Source organism: Pleurodeles waltl, chromosome 1_2 (genome assembly GCF_031143425.1).
Source record: "Pleurodeles waltl isolate 20211129_DDA chromosome 1_2, aPleWal1.hap1.20221129, whole genome shotgun sequence".
Lineage (NCBI taxonomy): Eukaryota > Metazoa > Chordata > Amphibia > Caudata > Salamandridae > Pleurodeles > Pleurodeles waltl.
The window spans coordinates 628,185,838-628,208,407 of record NC_090437.1 but is presented as its reverse complement, the minus strand read 5'-3'; the positions used below and the strand labels follow the sequence as shown (position 1 = coordinate 628,208,407).

The 22,570-nt window shown below is 47.0% G+C and overlaps 1 protein-coding gene across 20 annotated transcripts in view; it reads left to right on the top strand.

Annotated features, from left to right (window-relative positions):
- BLTP1 (bridge-like lipid transfer protein family member 1) overlaps window positions 1–22,570 on the top strand; it is a 1,779,540-nt gene that overhangs the window by 774,290 nt on the left and 982,680 nt on the right. For all 20 annotated transcript variants that reach the window (XM_069242474.1, XM_069242454.1, XM_069242518.1 and 17 more), the window contains 2 exons: window positions 4,768–4,895; window positions 17,563–17,765. In XM_069242474.1, coding sequence (XP_069098575.1) covers window positions 4,768–4,895; window positions 17,563–17,765 — 331 coding nt within the window. The remainder of the gene's footprint in view (window positions 1–4,767; window positions 4,896–17,562; window positions 17,766–22,570) is intronic.

Sequence of the window (22,570 nt, the reverse complement as noted above, 5' to 3'; positions counted from 1 at the left end):
CAATCATCAGCTAGCCCTCAAAGCGTTCTTCCCCCACAACCAGTATAAGGTGATACTAGTTTAGCACACAACACAACTGTCAAGTTTTAATACAGACACGGGGCAGAATGAACAACCTGCAATTGTCTGCTCTAACCCAGGACATTTGGCAGTGGGTAGTACATCACAGAGTACATACCCAGGCAGACAACGACTTTGCAGACCTGCTTAGCAGGATGCAGCAACAAGTTCACGAGTGGTAACTCCACCCTCAAGTCCTATTCTTGTACTTCCAAAGCTGAAGGTTTCCACTCATAAACCACATCAAAGTGCGGTACCCCTCATGTAACAATTAAATGGATTGTAATCTGAATAAAAATCACTTCCCCACAGAAAAAAACAATTCGGAAAGTTGAGATTTAGCCAAAAAATTCAAAAAACATTAATTGTTGCTCTTGAAAATTACACTTCGGTATGATTACAATTTCCAAAATCACTTTGGACACACAGTGTAACTTGTCCAACAAATTTTATAATTCAAGTCAATTTATAACAATTCATTCATTGTAATACACAATATTTATAACAATTCATTCATTGTAATACAAATTTTTCATGCAATTCACGCCACAATTCATTTAAGAATTCGAGCCCGCCAACACGTGTTTCGTCTCAGGACAGTGTTGTCTCTTGTCCCAAACGACTTCTTCAGGGCTGAAGAGACGTATTAGATAAATTAAACCTGTGCACTTAAACAGATTTATTAAAAAGCTACAAACACTCGTATGAACCAAAATGCTCCAATTTGAAAAATCAAAAGATCCTCAAACTCCCCTAAGGAAATATGAACATGAAATGGCTCTGGTAGACGTGCGAAAACGTGATAAAGGGTGAAGGAAAACAGCGATGGGGAACCCCCATCCCCAAATAACCTAAGTATACCTTGTGCTGACATCATGCAATACTCAAGCAACGTGAAATAAACCAACCAGTGTAAACCTTTAAGTACTACGCAAGAAACCTTCCCGTGTCAATCGCTGCACCAATGTATATGTGCCCTAAAAAAACTTTTTTAAAATTTATTTTTATATATACTGCACTAAAGTAATCCAAATTCCTATAAGAATATTGGTGGCATAGATTAAGGTCCAAGAAATACTATAACTGAACTTATCTTTTTTTACGAATACTCACCACTTGACTCTGATAATTCGTTCCCACTAATCGAAACAACAAAAAAAAAAACAATGCGAATCTAAATGCAAAATAATACATCATGAAAATCGTGCCGATTACTGACAAACAATCGCCTGTTTGAGCCAGGTGAGCAATTTAGCGAGGGCAATGATTTTTAGCATATTAATTTATGTATAACTTGAGGAATAATTTTCATGATGTATTATTTTGCATTTAGATTCGCATTGGATTAGGTCACATACAAAATTGTGATGGAAAATTGGAAGTAGTAGGACTTGTAAATAAGGTATCATATGATTAATTACTTCCATTGGATAATAACATGTTTTGATGAATTACATGCAGTCAGCATATTGAGATTTGTTTTTTTTTGTTGTTTCGATTAGTGGGAACGAATTATCAGAGTCAAGTGGTGAGTATTCGTAAAAAAAGATAAGTTCAGTTATAGTATTTCTTGGACCTTAATCTATGCCACCAATATTCTTATAGGAATTTGGATTACTTTAATGCAGTATATATAAAAATAAATTTAAAAAAAGTTTTTTTAGGGCACATATACATTGGTGCAGCGAATGACACGGGAAGGTTTCTTGCGTAGTACTTAAAGGTTTACACTGGTTGGTTTATTTCACGTTGCTTGAGTATTGCATGATGTCAGCACAAGGTATACTTAGGTTATTTGGGGATGGGGGTTCCCCATCGCTGTTTTCCTTTACCCTTTATCACGTTTTCGCACGTCTACCAGAGCCATTTCATGTTCATATTTCCTTAGGGGAGTTTGAAGATCTTTTGATTTTTCAAATTGGAGCATTTTGGTTCATACGAGTGTTTGTAGCTTTTTAATAAATCTGTTTAAGTGCACAGGTTTAATTTATCTAATACGTCTTTTCAGCCCTGAAGAAGTCGTTTGGGACAAGAGACAACACTGTCCTGAGACGAAACACGTGTTGGCGGGCTCGAATTCTTAAATGAATTGTGGCGTGAATTGCATGAAAAATTTGTATTACAATGAATGAATTGTTATAAATATTGTGTATTACAATGAATGAATTGTTATAAATTGACTTGAATTATAAAATTTGTTGGACAAGTTACACTGTGTGTCCAAAGTGATTTTGGAAATTGTAATCATACCGAAGTGTAATTTTCAAGAGCAACAATTAATGTTTTTTGACTTTTTTGGCTAAATCTCAACTTTCCGAATTGTTTTTTTCTGTGGGGAAGTGATTTTTATTCAGATTACAATCCATTTAATTGTTACATGAGGGGTACCGCACTTTGATGTGTTTAGGTTGTAGGTTCTCTTTGGAACCTTTTGGAGGGTCGGGTGATTACCCTCGTGCAGGTTTCCTCTTACTTTGAGATCTTTGGTCCTTTTGAATCCTGAGCGCCTTGGTAATCCTAGTTATTTCACCCCATAGTTAGTATTCCACTCATAAACCAATTCACCACAGCAGAAAACTCAAAATGCCCAAGCCCTGTCTCCAGGTTCCCTTACCCCACAGTCCATGGGCAATGCACTATGGATGAAGTAGTCAAGGATGTTTGCCTACTTTTTTCCACCTCTCCCCCTGCTTCTGTTCATGGTTTGCAGGCTTCTGCAAACATCCCTCACTCTCATCTTAGTAGCACCAAACCTGGGCCAGGCAGCCATAGTTCACCACTCTCCTTGACCTGTCTCTAGTGCCTCAGGAGAACCTGCCCAACTGCCCAGATCTTCTCTCTCGAAATCAGGGCACTGTCAGGCATCCCAACCCCTAAAAGCTCAATCTTGCACATTTTGATTAGAGTTTGCGTACCTCAGTCTGCCTTCAGAATGCATAGCCATTCTTAGAGGCGCACTGACCCACAACCAGAGCCTGCTACGCTGCTAAATGGAAAAGGTTTGTTCAGTACTGTCTTCCTGGACAAACTGACCCTTGCCATGTAGCAGTCCAATACATTGTCTGTTATCTGCTCCAGTTGCTGAAGGCTGGCCTTGCTTATACTTCCATCAGGCTTCATCTGGCGGCTTTCGCCATTTACTTTCAAAATGGGGAACATACTTCTCTTTTCAGGGTTCCGGTTATTAAAGCTTTTATGGAGGGACTCAAAAGGATTATCCCACTTGCCCCAGTGTGGAACCTTAATACTGTCTTAACGAGGCTTATGGGGCCACCTAATGAGCTACTCCATTCATGCACCTATCAGTTCCTTTCCTGGAAGATAGCTTTCTTTGTAGCTATCCCTTCCTTCAATGAGCTTCAGGCTCTGACCAAGGAAGAACCCTTTTTCCAAGACCACCACAATATCAATGAAAAACCCCACATTTCCTTCCTAAGGTGGCCTCCAGTTACCACTATAATCAAACTATAGAACTGCCAGTTTGTACACATCCACAGTGAGTAGCAGAATGAGCTCTTCATACCTTAGATGTCTAAAGAGTGCTTATGTATTACATTGACTGGTCTAAGCCCTTCCAAAAGATACAACAGCTCTTTGTTTCTCTCTCCAAACCACATAAAGGCTGTGCCCTGGCCAAAGCAGTAATAGCATGCTGGTTGGTCAAATGTATACACACCTGTTATGCCAATAGAAAAAGACCTTCGCCTATCCCTCCCAGACCCCACTTAACCCATAAAAAAGGAGCTATTATGGCTTTCTTGGGTAATATTTCTATAGTTGACGTCTGCAAGGCAGCGACTTGATCTACGCCCGCCAAAAAAGCTAGAGTTGGAAAGACTGTCTTACATACACTTTTCCTGTATGCTGCAAAATCCTCTGGCTAGCTGCTGCTTTAAGGGAGGACTGCTTTACAGTCTATGCACAGCATGTGTATCAATAGCTAGACATGCCACGAACAGAAAATGTTACTTACCCTGAAAGCATCCTTCATGGCATGTGGTGCTGTAAATTCACGTGTGTCCGGCCACCTCCACGAAAGCCCATAGATATTACAGACACTTATTATATTTTACCTTTACTATTCTTTCACATGATCATCTTTTCTGTATCTCTATGCTCCATCTACATCCTTACCCTTTGGATAGAAAAAACAATCGTACAATGGGAGCTGATGCCCATGCGTATTACCGTTAATGGGTGGGGTCACTATACCTTGGGGGCTTCTTCAAAGAAAAACAACTTGCAAACTTCTGAACCTCACACTGGATGACAGGAGTATGTGCTGCATGTTAATCTACAGCACCACAAACAGATGCTTACAGGGTAAGTAACATTTTCCTTCTGTTTCTGAAGTGCAGCAAAAGCTAAATTGTGGTGCCAGTCAGGGTTTCCTGGATAAACAATATGTGCATTGAATTATTAGCATATTGCAAGTGATTTTTACAGAATTTCAGTATTATGACATCACTGCGATGGTGGTAAGTATTACGTAGAAATAACAAAAACATAACATTTAGTAATGAATTTCCGCCATCCATGGTTTTAATTCAGACAGCAAGTGTTTGTTCGGACATTTCAAGTGAGGACAAGGGAGCACACTGGTCTTATCCTTTTAGGAATATTAATAGAAATTTGGTTAAGGAGCTTTGGCATTTTGCCACAGCCATTTGTAATTGTTAATATAATAGTTGATTCCTCTTTTTTTAGATAAACCTGTGTTTGTTGCAAGCATCAATTGAAGAATCGCCTGGATCATCTTCTAGCAAAAGTGTCACCCATGTTTCTCTAATTGCCATTTGTTTTGATAGAATTGCCACACAGTTCCGTATGAACAGGTAAGTCTGTTTTATTCACTTGATTCACATTATGCATTTCTTACCTGCTGCCTACAAATGTAATCTGTCACCACATAATAATCCTTGAGGTGTTTCCTTTAGATCACCTTGACATTAACTAAGAATACTTTGAAATTATTACCTTAAATGTTCCAATTTCTGTAGTGCCTTTTATGATTCAGATCTCTTTATTGGATTTCAAACAAATAAAGTACAGCAATACCGTGAGTAAACAGCTCATCTTAAGTAGTTCAAATATGAGGAGACAAAATGTTTCCCGTAACTCCCTTCTCCCCCTGTGACCTACAGTGCTTAGGAGTGTAATACCTAAGGATAACTTACAGATCCCAGTGTGGCAAACTAGTCAGTGCTCTCGTGTTTGGAATCAACAGTAATCTCTGTTAAACGAAGGAGCCGAAGGTATCTGGGGCAGGTGAGTTCGTGGAATTCTGAGGATAGTATAGCCATAAAAGGATGCCAAATCTCCGAATATGAGGTACTTTGTGCGGCGAGAGTGAGAGTCAATCTTTCCATCCCCAGTATGTATCAAAGGTGATGTAACCATCCTTGATAGGTACGGAGCCATCCTGCACCCTAGTGTGTCAGAATATTTTGCAAGGCCACTCCCAGAGCTAAACCGATCTGCCGTCCCTGGCGGGATTTCAGCAGGAAAGTGAGTGTGTTGGGTAACCCCAGAATGGTACAGGCAGTAAAGCAGGGGAGCTGGGTATTAAGGTGTCAATCAGTTGAGTCCAACAAGAAATGAGTTTTGGGCATTCCCATAACAAATGTAATAATGTACCAGGGGAGCCACAACTGCGCCAACACTCAGACTTGAGAGCGGAGTTCTCTTGGTTCAAGCGGACTGGGGTGAGGTACCAGTATGTGATGGTCTTGATACCAATCTCAATACTTGCCGTGTTACGGGGGCTGTATGTTGTGTGCTGTAAAACACATTTCTCCCCATTCTTGGTCAGAGAACGGTCAAGTTCGGATTCCCAGCGTCCATGACTTCTTGATTTCTCCAGTCCTGGGGCAGGGCGAAGAAGGCCATAAAGTTCAGTGAGAAGGCATCTGTCTTATGTTTTGGTAACCAGCCATTTTTCAAAAGTGGTAAGAAATTGTTATGCCCCTGGGCAAACTGATGTATGCATCAACCAGTGTCTAACCTGAAGCTAATGCTGTCTCTCTTCTTCAGGTAGTGCATGGTCCGATCAGAGTTGCTTGAAGGAGATGAGACCCTCCTCATCAAACAAGTGGCCTATAGACTGGCATCTAGCTTTGTGCCAGTGTTGGGAGCTGTAGGAAAGTACCCTTTTTCTTGGCATGGTTGCCCCCGTTTTCTGCCTGTTGTCAGTGTGTTTGACTGCGTTCACTGGGATCCTGCTAACCAGGACCCCAGTGATTATGCTCTCTCCCTTCAAACTTGGTTACTTAAACCACTTACACCCCACATTTGGCATACTGGTGTCCCCATGTAAGTCCCTAATATATGGTACCCAGGTACCCAGGGCATTTGGGTACCAGGGGATCCCCAGGGGCTGCAGCATGTATTATGCCACTCATCGAGAGCACATTGAAAGTGTATCTGCAGGCCTGCCATTGCAGCTTACGTGAAAGGGTGCATGCACCCTTTCCTCTACAGGACACTGCACCAGATCACTAAGTCACCCCTATGACAGGCCCTCCTAGCCCGGAGGGCTGGGCGCAGTCCTTTGAGGGACTAGCAGAGGTGCACCCACGAACTCCAGTTCCATTTTCCTGGACTTTGAGTTCGGGGACGACATTTTATGCGTGTACTGGACATAAGTCACTACCTATGTCCAGCTACATAATGGTAGCCCCAAACCTAGGCATGTTTGGTATCAAATATGTCAGAATCATACATCAATACTGTTGCCAGTATTGGAAGTATGATTTCATGCACTTTGGGGGCTCCTTTGAGGACCCCCAGCATTTCTCATACCAGCCTTCTAGAATTTTTCCAGGCTGCCCAAGCTGCTGCCACCCCTCAGACAGGATTCTGCCCTCCTGCTGCTTGAACAGCTCAAGCCTAGGAAGGCAGCACAAAGGATTTCCTTTGGGAGAGGGGGTAACACCCTCTCTCTTTGGAAATATGTGTTACATGGCTTGGGAGGGGTAGCCTCCCCAAGCCACTGTTATGCTTTGAAGGGCACATTTGGTGCCTTCCATACATATACCAGTCTGCACTGGTTGAGGGACCCCCAGTCCCTGCTCTGGCACAAAACCGGACAGTGGAAAGGGTAGTGACCACTCACCTGTCCATCACCACCCCATGGGTGGTGCCTAGAGCTCCTCCAAAGTGTCCCTGGGTTCTGTCATCTTGAATCCAAGCTGGGCAGGGACCTCTGGGAGCATCTGAGTGGCAAGGTCAGCCAGAGCACCCTCCTGATAGGTGGTCACCTGGCTCGGTGACCAATACCCCTTCCAGGGCTATTTAGGGTCCCTCTTGGGTGGGTCCTCAGATTTGGCTTGCAAGATTCTAGCAGGATTCCTCTGCAACCTCTACTTCGACTTCTAGCCACTGGAACAGCAACTGAACCTTCCAGGAACCTTCAGTCTGCATCCATGACAAAGACTCTGCTTGCAACATTGTTTCCACAGCTCCTTCCAGCTTCTGCAACATTTCCCCAGCTGTGCATCCTCTGAGAGTGGCAGGTCTTCAGTCTGCACAAGAAGGAAGAAGGCATCTCCCTTGTAGTGAAGGAGTCACTCCCCTGCATCCGCAGGCACGAACTGCAATGATGACCGGCTGTGTGGATCTCCTCTCATCCTGAGCTGCTTGGATCCTGCATCACAGGTGGTGGTCCAGAGTAGTCCTCTTGGTCCTTTCTGCCAGCTGTCCAACTTTGGTGGAAGCAATAACTTGCCTTCCAATGCAGGACAGTACCCCAGTGCACTGCGTCTCTTGCAGCTACCAAGGCTTCTTGGCATCTCATCCAAGGGATCTTCAGGCTCTGTGTAGCCCCAGCACTGATTCCTGCTACGCACAGCCCTCTGCGTGCTTCTCCTGAGGCATGGGACCCTTCTCCAGTTGTGCTGTGTGGGCTCCTCTGCAACTCCTGGTTCCTCTTCTAGTAGGTCTCCTGTGGGGGCTGCCTCTGCTTCTGTGGACTCTCTGCCTTGCTGAGGGTCTCCCTAGAATTCCCTGTGGGTTTAGTCTACCTGGACCTTGCTGGTCCCTGGCAGCTCCACTTTTGCTTCACTGCCACTTCTGCCTTTGCCAAGGCTTGTTGGTGGCTTTTCCATGCCACTGACCGACTGCAATCATCCATCCAGTGTGGGATGTCGACTGTATCCTCCAGGAACTCTTCACCTGCTGCAGGGCTGCATTCCTGACCATCTTCGTTCTACCGTCGACCAACTCCTGCAGCCACAGTTGGGTGTGTAGTGGCTCCTGTACTCATTGGAATCTTCTGTGATCTCTGGACGTGGTCCCCTTCTTCCACGGGTCTCCCTCTTCAGCAATCCACTGCTGGTTTCTTGGAGTCTTGTCTGGGTGTTGCTTTTCCTTCTTTTCCTTCCTTTTGGGTGGTTCCGGAAAACTCCAGTAAGTTAATCCTTTCTTCCTGGTTGCTAGGGGGGCACTGTTGTAGTTACATTTGGAGTTTCCTAGTACCCCTATCTCCCCTCTACACATTCCACTTACCTAGGCGGGGGTCCTGCATTCACATTCCATTTTTTTAGTATGTGGTTTGGGCCCCCCTTGGGTCACTATTGCCTATTGCTATTGGCACTGTTTTCTAACACTTTCTATGCCTATTTCTGATAACTAGTGTACATATCTAGTGTGTTACTTACCTCCTATTGGAGGGTTGCCTCTCTAGTACTTTTTGGTAATTGTGTCACTAAAATAAAGTGTATTTTATTTTTGTAACACTAAGGAGGTCATTATTACCCCGGTGGTCAATGGTAATATGGCGGTAAGTACCGCCAACAGGGTGGTGGTACTTACCGCCATATTATGACATTGCTCCGACCGCCATGGCGGTAACAGCTGCCGGGCTGGAGATATCTATCTCCAGTCTGCCGACCGTCACTGTTCTGCTTGCGGGATTATAACCCCACCTACTGCCATGGTTTTCGTGGCTTCCTTACTGCCACAAAAACCATTGCGGTAGGCACCATCAGTGACAGGGAATTCCCTCCCTGTCACTGATAGGGGTCTCCGGCCTTCCCTCTTCCCCTCCAGTTACCCCCCCCACCAACCCCTTCCTCTCCAAAGGCCCCCCACCCCTCTACATTCACCCCACCTCTACATTCACCCCCCTCCACACACACCCTTTCCCACAAACATCCACGCATGCCTACATCCACTCGCACACACTTTCAAACATATAGGCAGACACAAAACACAACATACACTCAGTCACACCTTCATACATGCACCCTCGCATCCAACACGCAACACACACCCGCATCCACACACCCCCAAACATACACACAACACCCCCCAATTCCCCCACACCCCCCTTGTCGGAGACCCGACTTACCTGTTGTTTGGGGGAGGGTCCTCCGACAGGAGACGGGACAGGGTGCTGCTGCCACCAGCAGCGCCTGCCAGCAGAACACTGCCAGGCCATATTATGGGTCATAATACGGCCGGCGGCGGTTTACTGTTGTGGCGCGGCAGGTAGCAGCAGCGCCACCTTACTGCCATCCGCTGGCATGTCCACAGCTGGATTTCCGCCATCCTTCTGACGGAAATTTGGCTGTGGTCATAATACGGCAGACAGCTGTTAGCCACAGCAACGGTCTTTTGGCGGCCGTCAGCGGTAGGCGGTTTTTACCACCATTGTCTTAATGAGGGCTTAAGTGTTTTATTTCATGTGTCTAAATGCTGTGTGACTACAGTGGTGTTGCATGAGCTTCGCAATTCTCCTAGATAAGCCTTGTCTGCTCATCCACAGCCAACTCCGAGGGCCTGGCTTCTAGACACTGCCTAAGTATTGCTAAAAGGGGATACCTGGACCTGGTATCTGGTGTAAGTACATTAGGTACCCACCACACACCAGGCCAGCTTCCTACGGAAGCTGATTGCGTTGAGACCTGGAGTAAAGTCTGGGTTACCGACAATGGGGGTCAATGGGGACGGGAAGGAGGTCAGGCCAACTCTCTCGGCCACCAGGTCCCAAACATCCAAGGACGCTTTGGTAATGGAGGTTAGGTAGAGGCTTTGTGGTCAACCATGTCTGTGTAAAAAGGGGATCTTCAAGAGATGTTGCCCTGCCACCTCCCTAAGCCAATGCTTTTCAGACTTTTCTTATGACCACTCAATGAGGAATTTATGTTGGGGGGCCTGATAGTATCGTAGAAGGTTTGGGATGCCTAGGCGGCCCTCATACAGGGGTCTGTAGCTCAACTCCTTCCACATGCAAGAACAACCATCAGCCCATGCAAAGTGATTCAGATCTTGCTGCAAGGCCTGGATGGTCGCTGTAGTGTTTTATTGTTCAGGCAAAGCCTGAAAGAGGAACAATATTTTATGTAGGATCAACATCTTCAGGGCAGTCACCTTACAGAACCTAGAGAGAAGAAATGGCCTCCATCTGTGTAGGTCCGATTTAATCTGCTTATGTAAGATCTGATAGTTGAGGGTCCAAGTTGTCCAGACTGAAGATGTGAGTTTAATACCCAGGTAAGGGATAGAGTTCGTTGCCCATTGAATTGGGTGGTTACGAGCAAGGGTCTTTTGAGTGTCAGGCATGAGAGACAGATTAGGGGTCCGGGATTTATGCACATTCACCCGAAACCCCGATGCCTGTCCAAAAACCTCCAGTTTGGGCAGGAAGGTGCAAGGTTCCTCCAGGGTCACCTAAACATCGTCTGGACAGAGACTGATTGTATGTTCCTCTCCTCCAAAAGGAAACTCCTTGATGCCTGTATTCTCGCAGATGCACTTGACCAGAGGCTCCATATAGAGCGCAAAATGGAGTGGCTTTTAAAAATATTTTTTTTTACCTTCATCGTAGCTATTACATCCCTTCTTAGGCAGAACGTGGCTTGTATATGCATTAGTGAAGCTGCATTTTCTTGCTATTGTCCATCATACTTTTGTCCAAATGTTTGTTCTCTTTCTGGTTCTTCTTTTTAATGATACTGTAAGCTACTGAAAGTATCCCTTCCATCACTTTTTCCAGATATTTATATTTTGTGGTTCTGTAAGCTACTGGAAAGATATCTTATGTCACTTGTTTGTTCTCAGCTCTCTCTTATGAGAGAGGACCAAAGTTGATCAGAGTACAATAAAAAACAATGACATGCATCTCAGAGGATATATCCCAGGTATCTGACAGTTCAGATACTCCATTACAATGTTTAGATTTTTTGGCACTTTATGTGGAGCATGCGGACATTGAACTCTGTTCTTGTTGCCTCTAGACACTTAGGACCTGATTTAGATCTTGACGGTAATGGCCCCACTGTTGACATTTCGACTGATGGCCCGTTTGCCTCCTGAGCAGTCCGTAAGCTGTATTTAGATGCAGGCCGTCCTGTAGACGGAAGTCTGCATTCGAACCACCGTCTTCACCAAGAAAGACTGCCTCTGCCGGCAGCACATTAGGGAAAAGTGGCTCACGGCAGAACCCTAGACACCCTTCCTGCTGTGCAGATTTGGATGTGCCTTACTTCCAGGAAAAAAGTGTTAGTCCGACCTCCATGTCTGAGTTGGCAGATTAGGGGTCAAGGGGGTGAAAACTCACCTTTTTTCCCCCTTTGAAACCCATTTTTGAGTGGTCATGACTGGATAACACCTGCCATTGCAGCTGCCACGAACCCACTGAGAATACACAACCACCCTCCCCCACCCCTTCGCCGGACTCGAAGGTAGGGGTGTCACGTTGCCAAAGTAACTTGGGTGGGCACTGCACGAGAGGTCGGACCTCTGAAGACGTATAGATGTCAAAGTCATTTTTTTAAATTACTGTGACATGCATATGTGAGGTACACAATGGTGTCACACATGGCTGGGGTATACTGGCACAACACTCAGATCACACCTATGCACAACTGTCATTGTGGTATCATCATTCATTGCTAATGAATTCTGGCACCACAATGATGGTACACTCACACTGAACAATGGGGTCCATGTGTGCGCATTGCAAGAAGACCTATATGGGTAGGTTTGTGTGCTGTCTGTTGTGTATGTGAGTTAGTAGGTGTATGTGTGTGTGCGTAGGTTGGCTGGTTGAGGTGGAGGGAGCTGAAGTGCATCTGTGGTTGTGTCTGCCTGTGTGCCACTTGAATGTGGGATCGATGTTGTTGTGTTGTGTGACACATTCAGGTGAGTGTTGTGTGGTGAACATTGTTGTGATGTGTGTTGTGTAGTTCTGCGTGCGTGTGAGTGTTTGCATAGCTGAGTGTGTAGTTGTGTCATTTGTTGTAGGAAAGTAGAAACTTTCTGACATAGTTAGCCCCACTTTTTGCCTGGTGTCAGTATGTAAAGACTGAAGTACACTGAAATTCTGCCAACCAGGACCCAGTACATCTCACATTTGGCATACTGGGGCACCCATGTAAGTCCCTAGTTTATGGTGCTTAGGTACCCAGGGCATTGGTACACCAGGGGTCCCCCATGGGCTGCAGCATGTATTGTGTCACCCATGGAGGCCCATGTAAACTGACTACAGGCCTGCCATTAGTCAGGTATAAGGTTTCCCTTATATCACTGCCACTGCACTCTAACCCTATAAGTCAACCCTAAGGTAGCCCCTTCAGCCCAAGGGCAGGGTGCATGGTTCTCAATGTGAAGGCACCCCTTCATGAGCAGAGGTGCCCCTAAAAACCCCAGACTCCATTTTTCTGGGCTTTGTACCTGCAGGGAAGCCATCTAAAGGTAGGTAGAGTACGCTGGTCAACACAAGATGTCCAGACACATAATGGCTTCTACGAACCTAGGCATGTTTGGTATCAAACATGTTGGAATCATGCAACTACACCAATTCCAGTGCTAGTGGCACGATCCCATGTAATCTGGGAGTCCCCTAGGGAATCCACCATGTCTGCCTGTACAGCCTTGCTGGTTCTGCAGGCCAGCCCATGTTGCTGCCGACCCCAGACACCGTTCAGCCCTCCTGCTGCTGAGCCTAACTTGGTCAGGGAAAGGCAGAACAAAGGATTTCCTGTAGAGGAGAGGTATGACCACCTCTCCCTTAGAAATAGGTGTCACTGGGCTGGGGTGGATGTGCCTCTGAGCGCCACCAGACTGCTTTGAAGGGCACATGTGGTGCACTCCTTGCATAAACCGGATTGCTCCAATGCAGGAGCCCCCAGCTCCCGCTCTGGCAAAAAAACACACCAAGGACAGGGGAGTCACCATCCCTCTATCCAACTCCTTCGCTAGGGAGGTGCCCAGAGTTCTGCCATTTGGCCACTTGATTCTGCCATCTTGGAAACAAGATGAGCAGAGGCCCCTGGGAGCATGTGACTGGTTAGTCCAGCTTGGTGACGTCCTTGACCGCCCTGATAGGTGGATCACTGCAGTAAGTGTCCAACCCCCTTTTAGGGTTACTTAAGGGCTCACCTAAGGGTAGGATCCTAGATTTGTCTGCAAGTCTCCTCTGCAAGACATTTCTGCACCCTGGACACCGGAACCGCTGCTGATCTTGTTTGGAACTGAGAGCAAGACTGTGACCAGTAGGAGAGCTCCTACTGCAACTTTGTTTCCAAGTTCTGCAAGAATTTTGCAACCTCTATGGCCGTGCATCCTCCAGAGTCACAAGGACTTTGCCTGCACTTAGGAAAGCAAAAAGGAATCTCCCTTGGAGTGAAGGAGTCACTCCCCATCATCCGCAGGGACCTGGACATCGGCGACTGGTTTGTGGATCCTGCTGTCCCACAGCCTCTTTAAGGCTCTGCAACACAAGTGGTGGTTCTTTGGCTCTCCAAAGGTCTGACCTGTGTTCTTTGCAACTGAAAAATCTGTTGTCCCATGTTGGAACTTCTTGGCTGGAACCCCTTTGCACATCATCTGTTTATCGTTGTCAATGCTTGTTGGTTCTCCATTTCGGAGACCACCTAGCTCCAAGAAGCCCAAGACTCCAGCACTACACAACCCCAAAAACGACATCCTCCCCACAACTCCTGTGACGTGGGGACCCTCTTTGCTGTGTGGTGCAGAGGTCTCCCTGCGACTCACTGTACCTGCTGCCAGAGGGACTTTCTGTGGCTCCATCGATTCCTGCTGGCTCTCATGCTTGTTGAGGTCTGGCCCTGACTTACCCACCAAGGTAGAGTCTCCTGGACCTTGCTGGTCCCCAAAACTCTGCAATACTTAATGCAACGTTTTCTTGCATTTGCCTGGGCTTGTTGGTTGCTTTGTTGACCACTGATCCCTCTGCAGTTCGTGGACTGGCATGGGACAGCTTGTGGACGACTTCTGTGATCCTCCTGCAACGCCTGAATTCCACAGATGCACTTCTTCAACCACCGTCCTACAGTAAAGCATCACCAAGAAGGGTGGTGTAGGAAAGTGCCTTTTTTTACATGTTCCCCCCCTTTACTCCCCCCACCACCCCCACCACCACCACCACCCCCCCACACACACACACACTTTTTGCCTGGTTTCTGGTGCAATTGCGACTGAAAGTGCACTGGGTCCCTGCTAAACAGGTCCCCAGTGCCGGATCTCTTTTCCCAAAAAAAGCTCAGTCGTTTTTTCCCAATTAGCAAGCTTTTAGTTGCCACTGTAAGTCCCTAGTAAATGGTACCCCTGATAACCAGGGAATGGGGTACTAAAGGGGAAGGCCCCTGAGGGCTGCAGCACAGATTGTGCCACTATCAAGGACCCTCTCACCTAAGTGCACACAGTGCTTCCTTCGTAGGCTGCGTGCCATGGTCCAGACCTAAAATGAAAACACAACGTCACTCAAGCCTGTGTGCCCTGTCTCCTGCACACGGCATGCAGTATATGTAAGTCACCCCTCTGGCAGGTCTTCCAGCCCTAAAGGCAGGGTGCATTATGACTATGTCATTGTCGAATCTCAGACATAGTAAGTGAACAGTGCAGCTATTTTAAGTACATGTGCTGGACACTGGTCATTACAAGTACCCCAGCTACATGATGGCTACACTGACAATACGGATGTTTAGTATCAACCATCTCATATTAATAAACCCTCACTGAATCGAGTGATGGATTTATTAATACATGCACTCAGAGGGCACGTTAAAGGTGTCCCTTGAAACCTAATAACTCCTAGAGTGGGCACTGACTGGACAGAATCAGTGAAACCACTTTAGACAGAGTTCTGGCCCCCTGAGGTGAGAGCCAATGCTCTCGAGAGCTCAGAACAAAGACCTGCTTTGGGCAGAGGTGTGACCTCCTCTCCCAGGCAGGATGGACATTACAGTGCGGGGAGCTTCAAAAGCCTTGCTGCCTTTGAAATGCAACCCAGGCATCTCCATATGGTGGAGGAGGCCAATCCCCAGTTCCTAACTTTTGGCTGCAGGACTGGTGGGACAATTAGATAAATTAGGAGGAGTGCCCACTTAATGCAAGTCCAACCCCTAGGGTGGACTATCTGAAGTGGACACTACTTCTTAAATTCATCCATCTTGCACGGAGGGAATAAGGAATTGGGCACCAGCTCTGACCTTGGAACCCAGCTGCCCCCGTGCCGCTGCAGGTGCAGACTTGGTATCAACCTGAACTTTGCCTGGTGCAAGCCTGAAACCCTGAAGACTGGGGTTGTAAATTGTGTACTTACCTGAGACACTGCATTCTTATTTTCCTTCCATAGGCTAGCATTGAAGACTCTGAAAATTACACTGTCGATTTTTGAAAAGGCAAATTATTTTTAATTTAAAAAATAGTTACCTTATAACGAAGGTCTTTGGTTCAAAGCATATATAAAAGCAACTGTTATTTTTCTAAATTGGTCTCAGATTTATTCTTTGAGTGAGTCTCATTTATTGCCTCTGTGAGTACAACAAATACTTAACACCGACTGCTTGATATTCCTAGCTGCTCACCCACACTACCACAAAAAGCGCACTAGACCGATCTATTTCTGCCTCTGCAAACCTTTGTGGATCTACTGGACTCTCTGCACAGTGTACCTCATTTTAGTGCACTATATAGAGAGCCAGATTCCTACAGGTGGGCATTGCTCTCTGCACCGCCTGTGCACCCCTGGGTGGTCTGGACTTTGTCCCTTCTTTCCTTAGGTCCTCTTCTTCCAGAAGCCGTGCTTGGGTTCCACCAACCTAGTCCACGGGTCACGAAAGCAGCTGGACAGCTTTACACCCTCCACAGCTACCGTTTGAAAGCTCTGGTTATCTAGAACCTCCTACACTATCACTAAGGGTTGCATAGACTCAGTACAGGGTGCTTCATCCATAGGTGTACACCATATACTGAACCAGCCTCTTACAGTTGTCATGTGTGGGTGCAGTGTCAGTGTTGTGTGTATGTTGTGTCATGGATGTTTGTCAGTGTGTGTTTCTGGGATGTATGGGTTGTGTTGTGTTGGAATGGGAATGGGTTATTGTGTGTATGTGGTGTGTTTTGTGTGCATTGCAAGGGTACACATATAGCTAAGGGGATGTGTGTGTGTGTGTGTGTGTCACGTACCCCCCTTCCATAGCCCCTGTCATTGTACGAAGTCCATTGGGTGCTGCCGCTGTCACCCTCCATCAGCAATCCTTAGCCATTCAATCTGCTTGCAGACCTGTAACATCTAAATACGGCGGGCAGAACTCAGTTGGCTTGAGGTTGTTTTGGGTGCGCCGTTGGCGTAGCTTCTTCTTGCGACCACCAAGATCAAAATCAGGCTCTTAAATTATATGTCAATGACCAAGCTGACTATGGCAGAAATGTGTGAATTGCTGCTTATTCATTGTGGATATGATATAGCCAGGCAGTTTGGTTTGGATTGTCCATTTCGTTCTGTAGAGCACTTACTTGCTTATGGTTTATCCTCTGATGTAAAAGCACAGCTCAGGGCAAAAAGGTTGCCATGAAATGTAGATGGGAAGACTTGGATGCAATTTACAAACTATTATGGTCACAAGTCTTTGGTTTTGCTTGGTTTGTTTGGCTGGATTTTACCTCACTGACGCTAAGTTTATCAAATAACTCAACTGTAATAACAGAAAGCATACATTGATGTGCAACCCTGAAGATATCCAACTCTATTCAACATAATTTAAAAAAACAAAAAAACTAAGATGATACCCAGGACATATGTAGGCTTATCACCTCCTCATCGGTCAGCCAATAAAAGACTGAAATGAGGTGTATAGGCTCCAAATCAACACTGTATTGTTAACAAAAAAAACTTTTGAATTTGAACATCAGCAAGGCTTTTCAATTAATCCTACAGTCAGCAACTTACTTTTTATTACTGATCTCCAAACAATTCAAAAAGCCGTTTTAGGGTATAACCAATCTTATAAAATGTCTGCAAATCCAGTTTATATTAGGCCCATTTAAGAGTAACTCTCATCTATGTGGCAATTATAAGAAATCAGCTGGATCATTTACTACATTCTTGTTTGGCTGGCGTTAGTTTTCACATTATTATTTCTAGTGGAATTTTGATTTATTCTGTCACCTTTTTTTGTTACTTTTTTAGTTAAAGTAATTTAAATAGTGTATTTTCCTCTCTTTTTATTTTTTTTATTTTATTTTTTTATAAAGGGGGATGGTCGAGGAAACTCCAAACACTGCTGATGCCAGTCGAGGTGCTGTAACCTTTGATAAATTTGCCAGTGCCAGTAAAATGCAACCACAGTCATCTGGCTCCTTACGATCAAATGCAGGAGCAGAACGAGGAAAAGAAATTGCTGCTAAATTGAATGTGCATCGTGTCCATGGTCAACTTCGGGGTCTGGATACCTCAGGTAATTTTTTTTTGCTGTTGATCTATTGGTGTTAGCAGTCAGTCAAAATATACATATATACATAGATAGATAGATAGATATTTTAAACAATCTTTATTGTGTTTTTCATTTAAAAGCAGAGCAAATGGCGGAAAATGGATTAAAAAAAAACATGAATCTCCCCAGTCACCAAGCAGGTCTTCTGAATAGTATAAACAATCCCCACACACCCCAACTGGCTCAGGTGCCAGATATTACAGAACAGAGAGAATCAAGCAATATAAACATCTAACAAGTACATAATTACATGCGGGCATGAGTGTGGACAACACCAGAAGTTTGTTCTGCAGTTTCCTTTGATGGAGATGTTTTGAGGTCAGATAACATGGGCCGCCCATGCTCGCAGATCTTCCTCCACGTTGTCATCTGTTCGGATATGCTTCATACGGACCTCTTATGCTGTTGCCCACTCCATGTTGTCCCTAAGCCATTCAGAATATCTAGGGGGGTTGGACTCAACCACCTTATGGCTTTGCGCCGTTTTGCCAATGTTAGGCCCAGCAGGTCAAAGTTCTTACTAAGTTTCCTTTTGGGGTGGAGGAGGATTGAGACCCAATTGTAATTGTTTGCGTTCTAGAGGGAGTTCCCACCCTGACACCCCACTTACGTTGCTGAGGACTTGCTGCCAGTACAGGGATATATTCACTCAGTCCAGGACATATGCACAAAGTCAGCCACCAGACTGCGGCATCCAGGACATCTGTCTGAACGTGTGGGATAAATCCTGCTTAAGGTGATATGGGAAAGATAAGTTTGGTGAATAAAATTATAATGTGTCAATTTAAACCTTGCATTTAAATTGGCTGTGCATACCCCTTCAAGAATACGTTCCCAGTCTCGAGGAGTCAACGGGTCCAGGAGTAGCTTGTCCCATCTAGTCCGAATTGGAAGAGGCTGTCTTGGGACGTCGTCACGTAATTCCCTATATAGATGTGATATTAAACGGCGCACCCCCGCCATGTCCAATAGAGTGACAAGGGTGGCAGAGTAGTGGGGCATCAGGAAATGTCGGCTAAATCCCATGGGCTTTATGATACTGTAAAAATTGATCCGAACCTAAGGTGAATGAATAAACCGCCTCAGCATATGTTATGAAGCGGCCTAGCGGATAAAGATTACCTAGCGTAAGACATCCCCCCCTTTCTCCGTCTCTTGAGTGCCACAGATTTCTCGATTTTGTGAAAGGGTTTTGGTATCCAGATTGCAAGATCTGTGTGGAATAGGGCCTTTTGCATCATCCTCTTAATCAATCAATCAATCAGGGATTTGTAAAGTGCACTACTCACCTGTGAGGGTCTCAAGGTGCTTGGGAGAGGGAGAAGTTGGGGCGGGGGGTGCTGCTACTGCTTGAACAGCCAGGTCTTAAGAAGTTTCCTGAAGGTAAGGTGGTCTTTGGTCTGGCGCAGGTGGGTGGGAAGAGTGTTCCACGCTTTGGCGGCGAGGTGTGAAAATGATCTACTGCCAGTTGTAGTTCTGCGGGTGCGTGGGACTGTTGCAAGGGTGAGGTCAGCGGAGTGGAGATGCCGAGTCGGGGTGTAGAAGGAGAGTCGTTTGTTGAGGTATTCTGGTCCGGTGTTGTGCAGTGCTTTGTGTGCGTGGGTGAGGAGTTTGAAGGTGATTCTCTTGTTGACTGGGAGCCAGTGCAGGTCTTTCAGGTGGTATGTGATGTGGCAGGGGATGTCCAGGATGAGGCGTGCAGAGGCGTTCTGGATGCGTTTTGGCCTCTTCTGGAGTTTGGCGTTTCCTGCATAGAGGGCATTGCCGTAGTCCAGTTTGCTGCTTACGAGGGCTTGGGTGGCTGTTCTTCTGGTAACGGTGGGTATCCATTTGTAGATCTTTCGGAGCATGCGGAGGGTGTTAAAGCAGGAGGAGGAGCTGGCCTTGACCTACTGGGTCATGGATAGTGAGGAGTCCAAGATGAATCCTAGGTTGCGTGCGTGGCCGGTGGGAGTCATAGCGGTTCCTGAGAGTGGCAGGCCACCAGGAGTCATCCCCGGAGGGGGTGGAGCCGAAGATAAGGACTTCCGTTTTGTCCGAATTGAGTTTGAGGCAGCTGCTCTTCATCCATTCTGCGATGGCCTTCATTCCATCATGGGGGGTAGGTCTTGGCGGAGTCCTTGGTGAGGGAGAGGATCTGCTGGGTGTCGTCGGCGTATGAGATGATGTTGAGGTTGTGGGATTGGGCGATGTTAGCAAGCGGAGCCATGTAGACATTGAAGATGAAGAGGGTCGGGCCGAGGGTCGAACCCTGGGGTACGCCACAGATGATTTCGGTAACCTCCTAGCAGAATTGGGGGAGGTGGACTCTCTGGGTTCTGCCGGTCAGAAAGCAGGTGACCCAGTCCAGGGCTCTGTCGCGGATTCCAGCATTGCAGAGGCATGAGCGTAGGGTGCGGTGGCAGACAGTGTTGAATGCGGGCGAGAGGTCCAGGAGGATGAGGGCCGCGGTTTTGCCGCTGTTCAGTATGGTTCTGATATCGGTGGCAGCGATGAGGGTGGTTTCGGTGCTGTGGTTGCTGCGGAATCCGGATTGGGAAGAGTCCAGGGTGCGGTTTCTCCTCTAGGAAGCAGGTTAGTTGTCTGTTGACAGCCTACTCGACGACTTTTGCCAGGAAGGGGAACAGGGAGATAAGCTGGAAGTTCTTGAGGTCCTTTGGGTCCCCCTTGGGTTTTTTGAGGAGAGCGTTGATCTCGCCTTGTTTCCAGCTCTCCGGTAAGGTGGCGGACTCAAAGGAGCTGTTGATGATCTTCCGTACTTGGAGTGCAATGACGGAGCTTGCTTTGTTGAGGATGTGGTGAGGGCAGGGGTCAAATGGAGAGCCGGAGTGGATGACGTTCATGATTTCGATGGTGTTGTTGTCCTTGATGGGGGTCCAGGAGAGCAGGAGGTTGGTCAGAGGTGAATCTGTGGTGTTGGTGTTTGCCGGGGGGGTCTGGTTGTTGTTGGTGTTCTCGAGGTGGATGTTTAAGTCCCCGAGGAGTATGTAGTCAGTGGATGCGAGAGCGTGTGTGCTGATGATGTCGGTAATGGAGTCGCTGAACTGCTGTCATGGGCTGCAGGGGCCTGTAGACGAGGGTCCCTAGAAGGGTGGTGTTTGGGTCAGTGTGGATTTGGAAGTGCAGGAGTTTGGCAGTGCTGAGGGTGTCTTCGGTGTTGGTCGTGATCCTGAGGTTGTTCTTGTGGATGATGGCAATGCCGCCTCCTGGTTTGTTGGAGCGGTCCCTGCGGGTGATCTTGTAGCTGTCTGGGATGGCTGTGGCAATGTCAGGGGCTTAGGAGGGGTTCATCCAGGTCTCGGTCAGGAAGGCAACGTCTGGGGAGGCTGAGTCAAGTAGATTCCATAGCTCTACTGCTTGCTTGTGGACGGAGCAGGTGATGAGGAGGATACATCTGAGATGGTTGCATCCTGCCTTGGTGGGCGTGTCGTTGGCGTGGAGACTGGTGAAGGTGCAGTTCCGGCAGGAGAAGGGTCAGCCGATGGTCTGCGGGGAGGCTTGAAGGCAGGCGGGTGAGCGGCCGGTGTTAAGGGTGTGGAGGGTGGCGGCTTCGTAGTGAAGATGTGCGTGGCGGCGGTGGGAGGACGAGAGCCAGGGGTTCTGGCACTGGGCACGGTCACAACGCGTACGGGCGGAGACAGGCGCAGACGGGCTTGACTTTGGCACACCTTTGGCGCGCCAGTGGCCGCCATTAACTAAGGAGGTGGGGCAGGATAGGACAGCTGGGAGGCAGTAGCGGGTCGAAAAACGGCACAAAAAAGGGGGCGGGGCTGAAAAGGGGCGGGACTGGGGGGAAGTAGCGGCAGGGGGGGAGAGAGAGAGAGAGAGAGAGAGGGGGGAGAGGACAGCTGGGAGGCAGGAGGGGGACGAAAAACAGCACGAAAAAGGGGGTGGGCTGAAAAGGGGTGGGACTGCAGGGGAAGCAGCGGCAGAGAGAGAGGGGGAGAGTTAAAGTGAGAGAGAGAGAGAGCGGAATGAGAGAGAAACAAGGAAAAGGAGCACTAAGGGACAATAGTGGAGCAGGGAGCAGAGCAAAAGGAGGAGAGAGCAGAAGGTAGCCTAGTAGGAAAGCAGAGCTCTCCCACTAGACACCAGGGATGAGGTGCAGGCAGAAGCCTGCGGGTGGAGGAGGGCCTCGAACTCCTGACAGGGGTCAGGAGTTCAGAGGAGCCAGGGAAAGGGCTGTACTTAGAGGGTGGAGCCACAGGAGGCAGAGCAATTCACTGACCAGGTCACATGTAGATGGGCCACATGTCAGTTCACATAAGGTGTCAGGAGGAACCCTGGAGCCGGCCCTCATAAGAGCATTCCAATATCATACCAGTGGACGGCATGCTGTAGGTGTGAATTTATATAGTAAAATTCTCAGTTGGGAACCTCTGTGCCCCCAGAAGACCACAGTCTCTGTAGCATGGCCAGATTGACACGTTTTTGTATATCCACCCATAATAGATCGACCAATAGAGCATCAAGCATCTGGAAGTACCAGCAGGGGATCTAGTAAAAGGTACCCTGTAGGGCATACAGACAACGAGGAAGCACTATCATTTTGGCAATCACTATTTTCCCCATTAGAGAAAGCGGTAGATCTCTCTAAAATTGAACCAATGCTTGAAGGTTAGTGACTATTCTCCCAATATTCAGATCCAAAAATTCTGTTTCCGCAGGGGCAAGAGGGGTACCCAGATAACAGACCTCTCGGTGCTGCCATGGGTAGATCATCGAGGGGAGATCTTTCTGAGCAATGCCCGTTGTGGAGCCAATGGGAA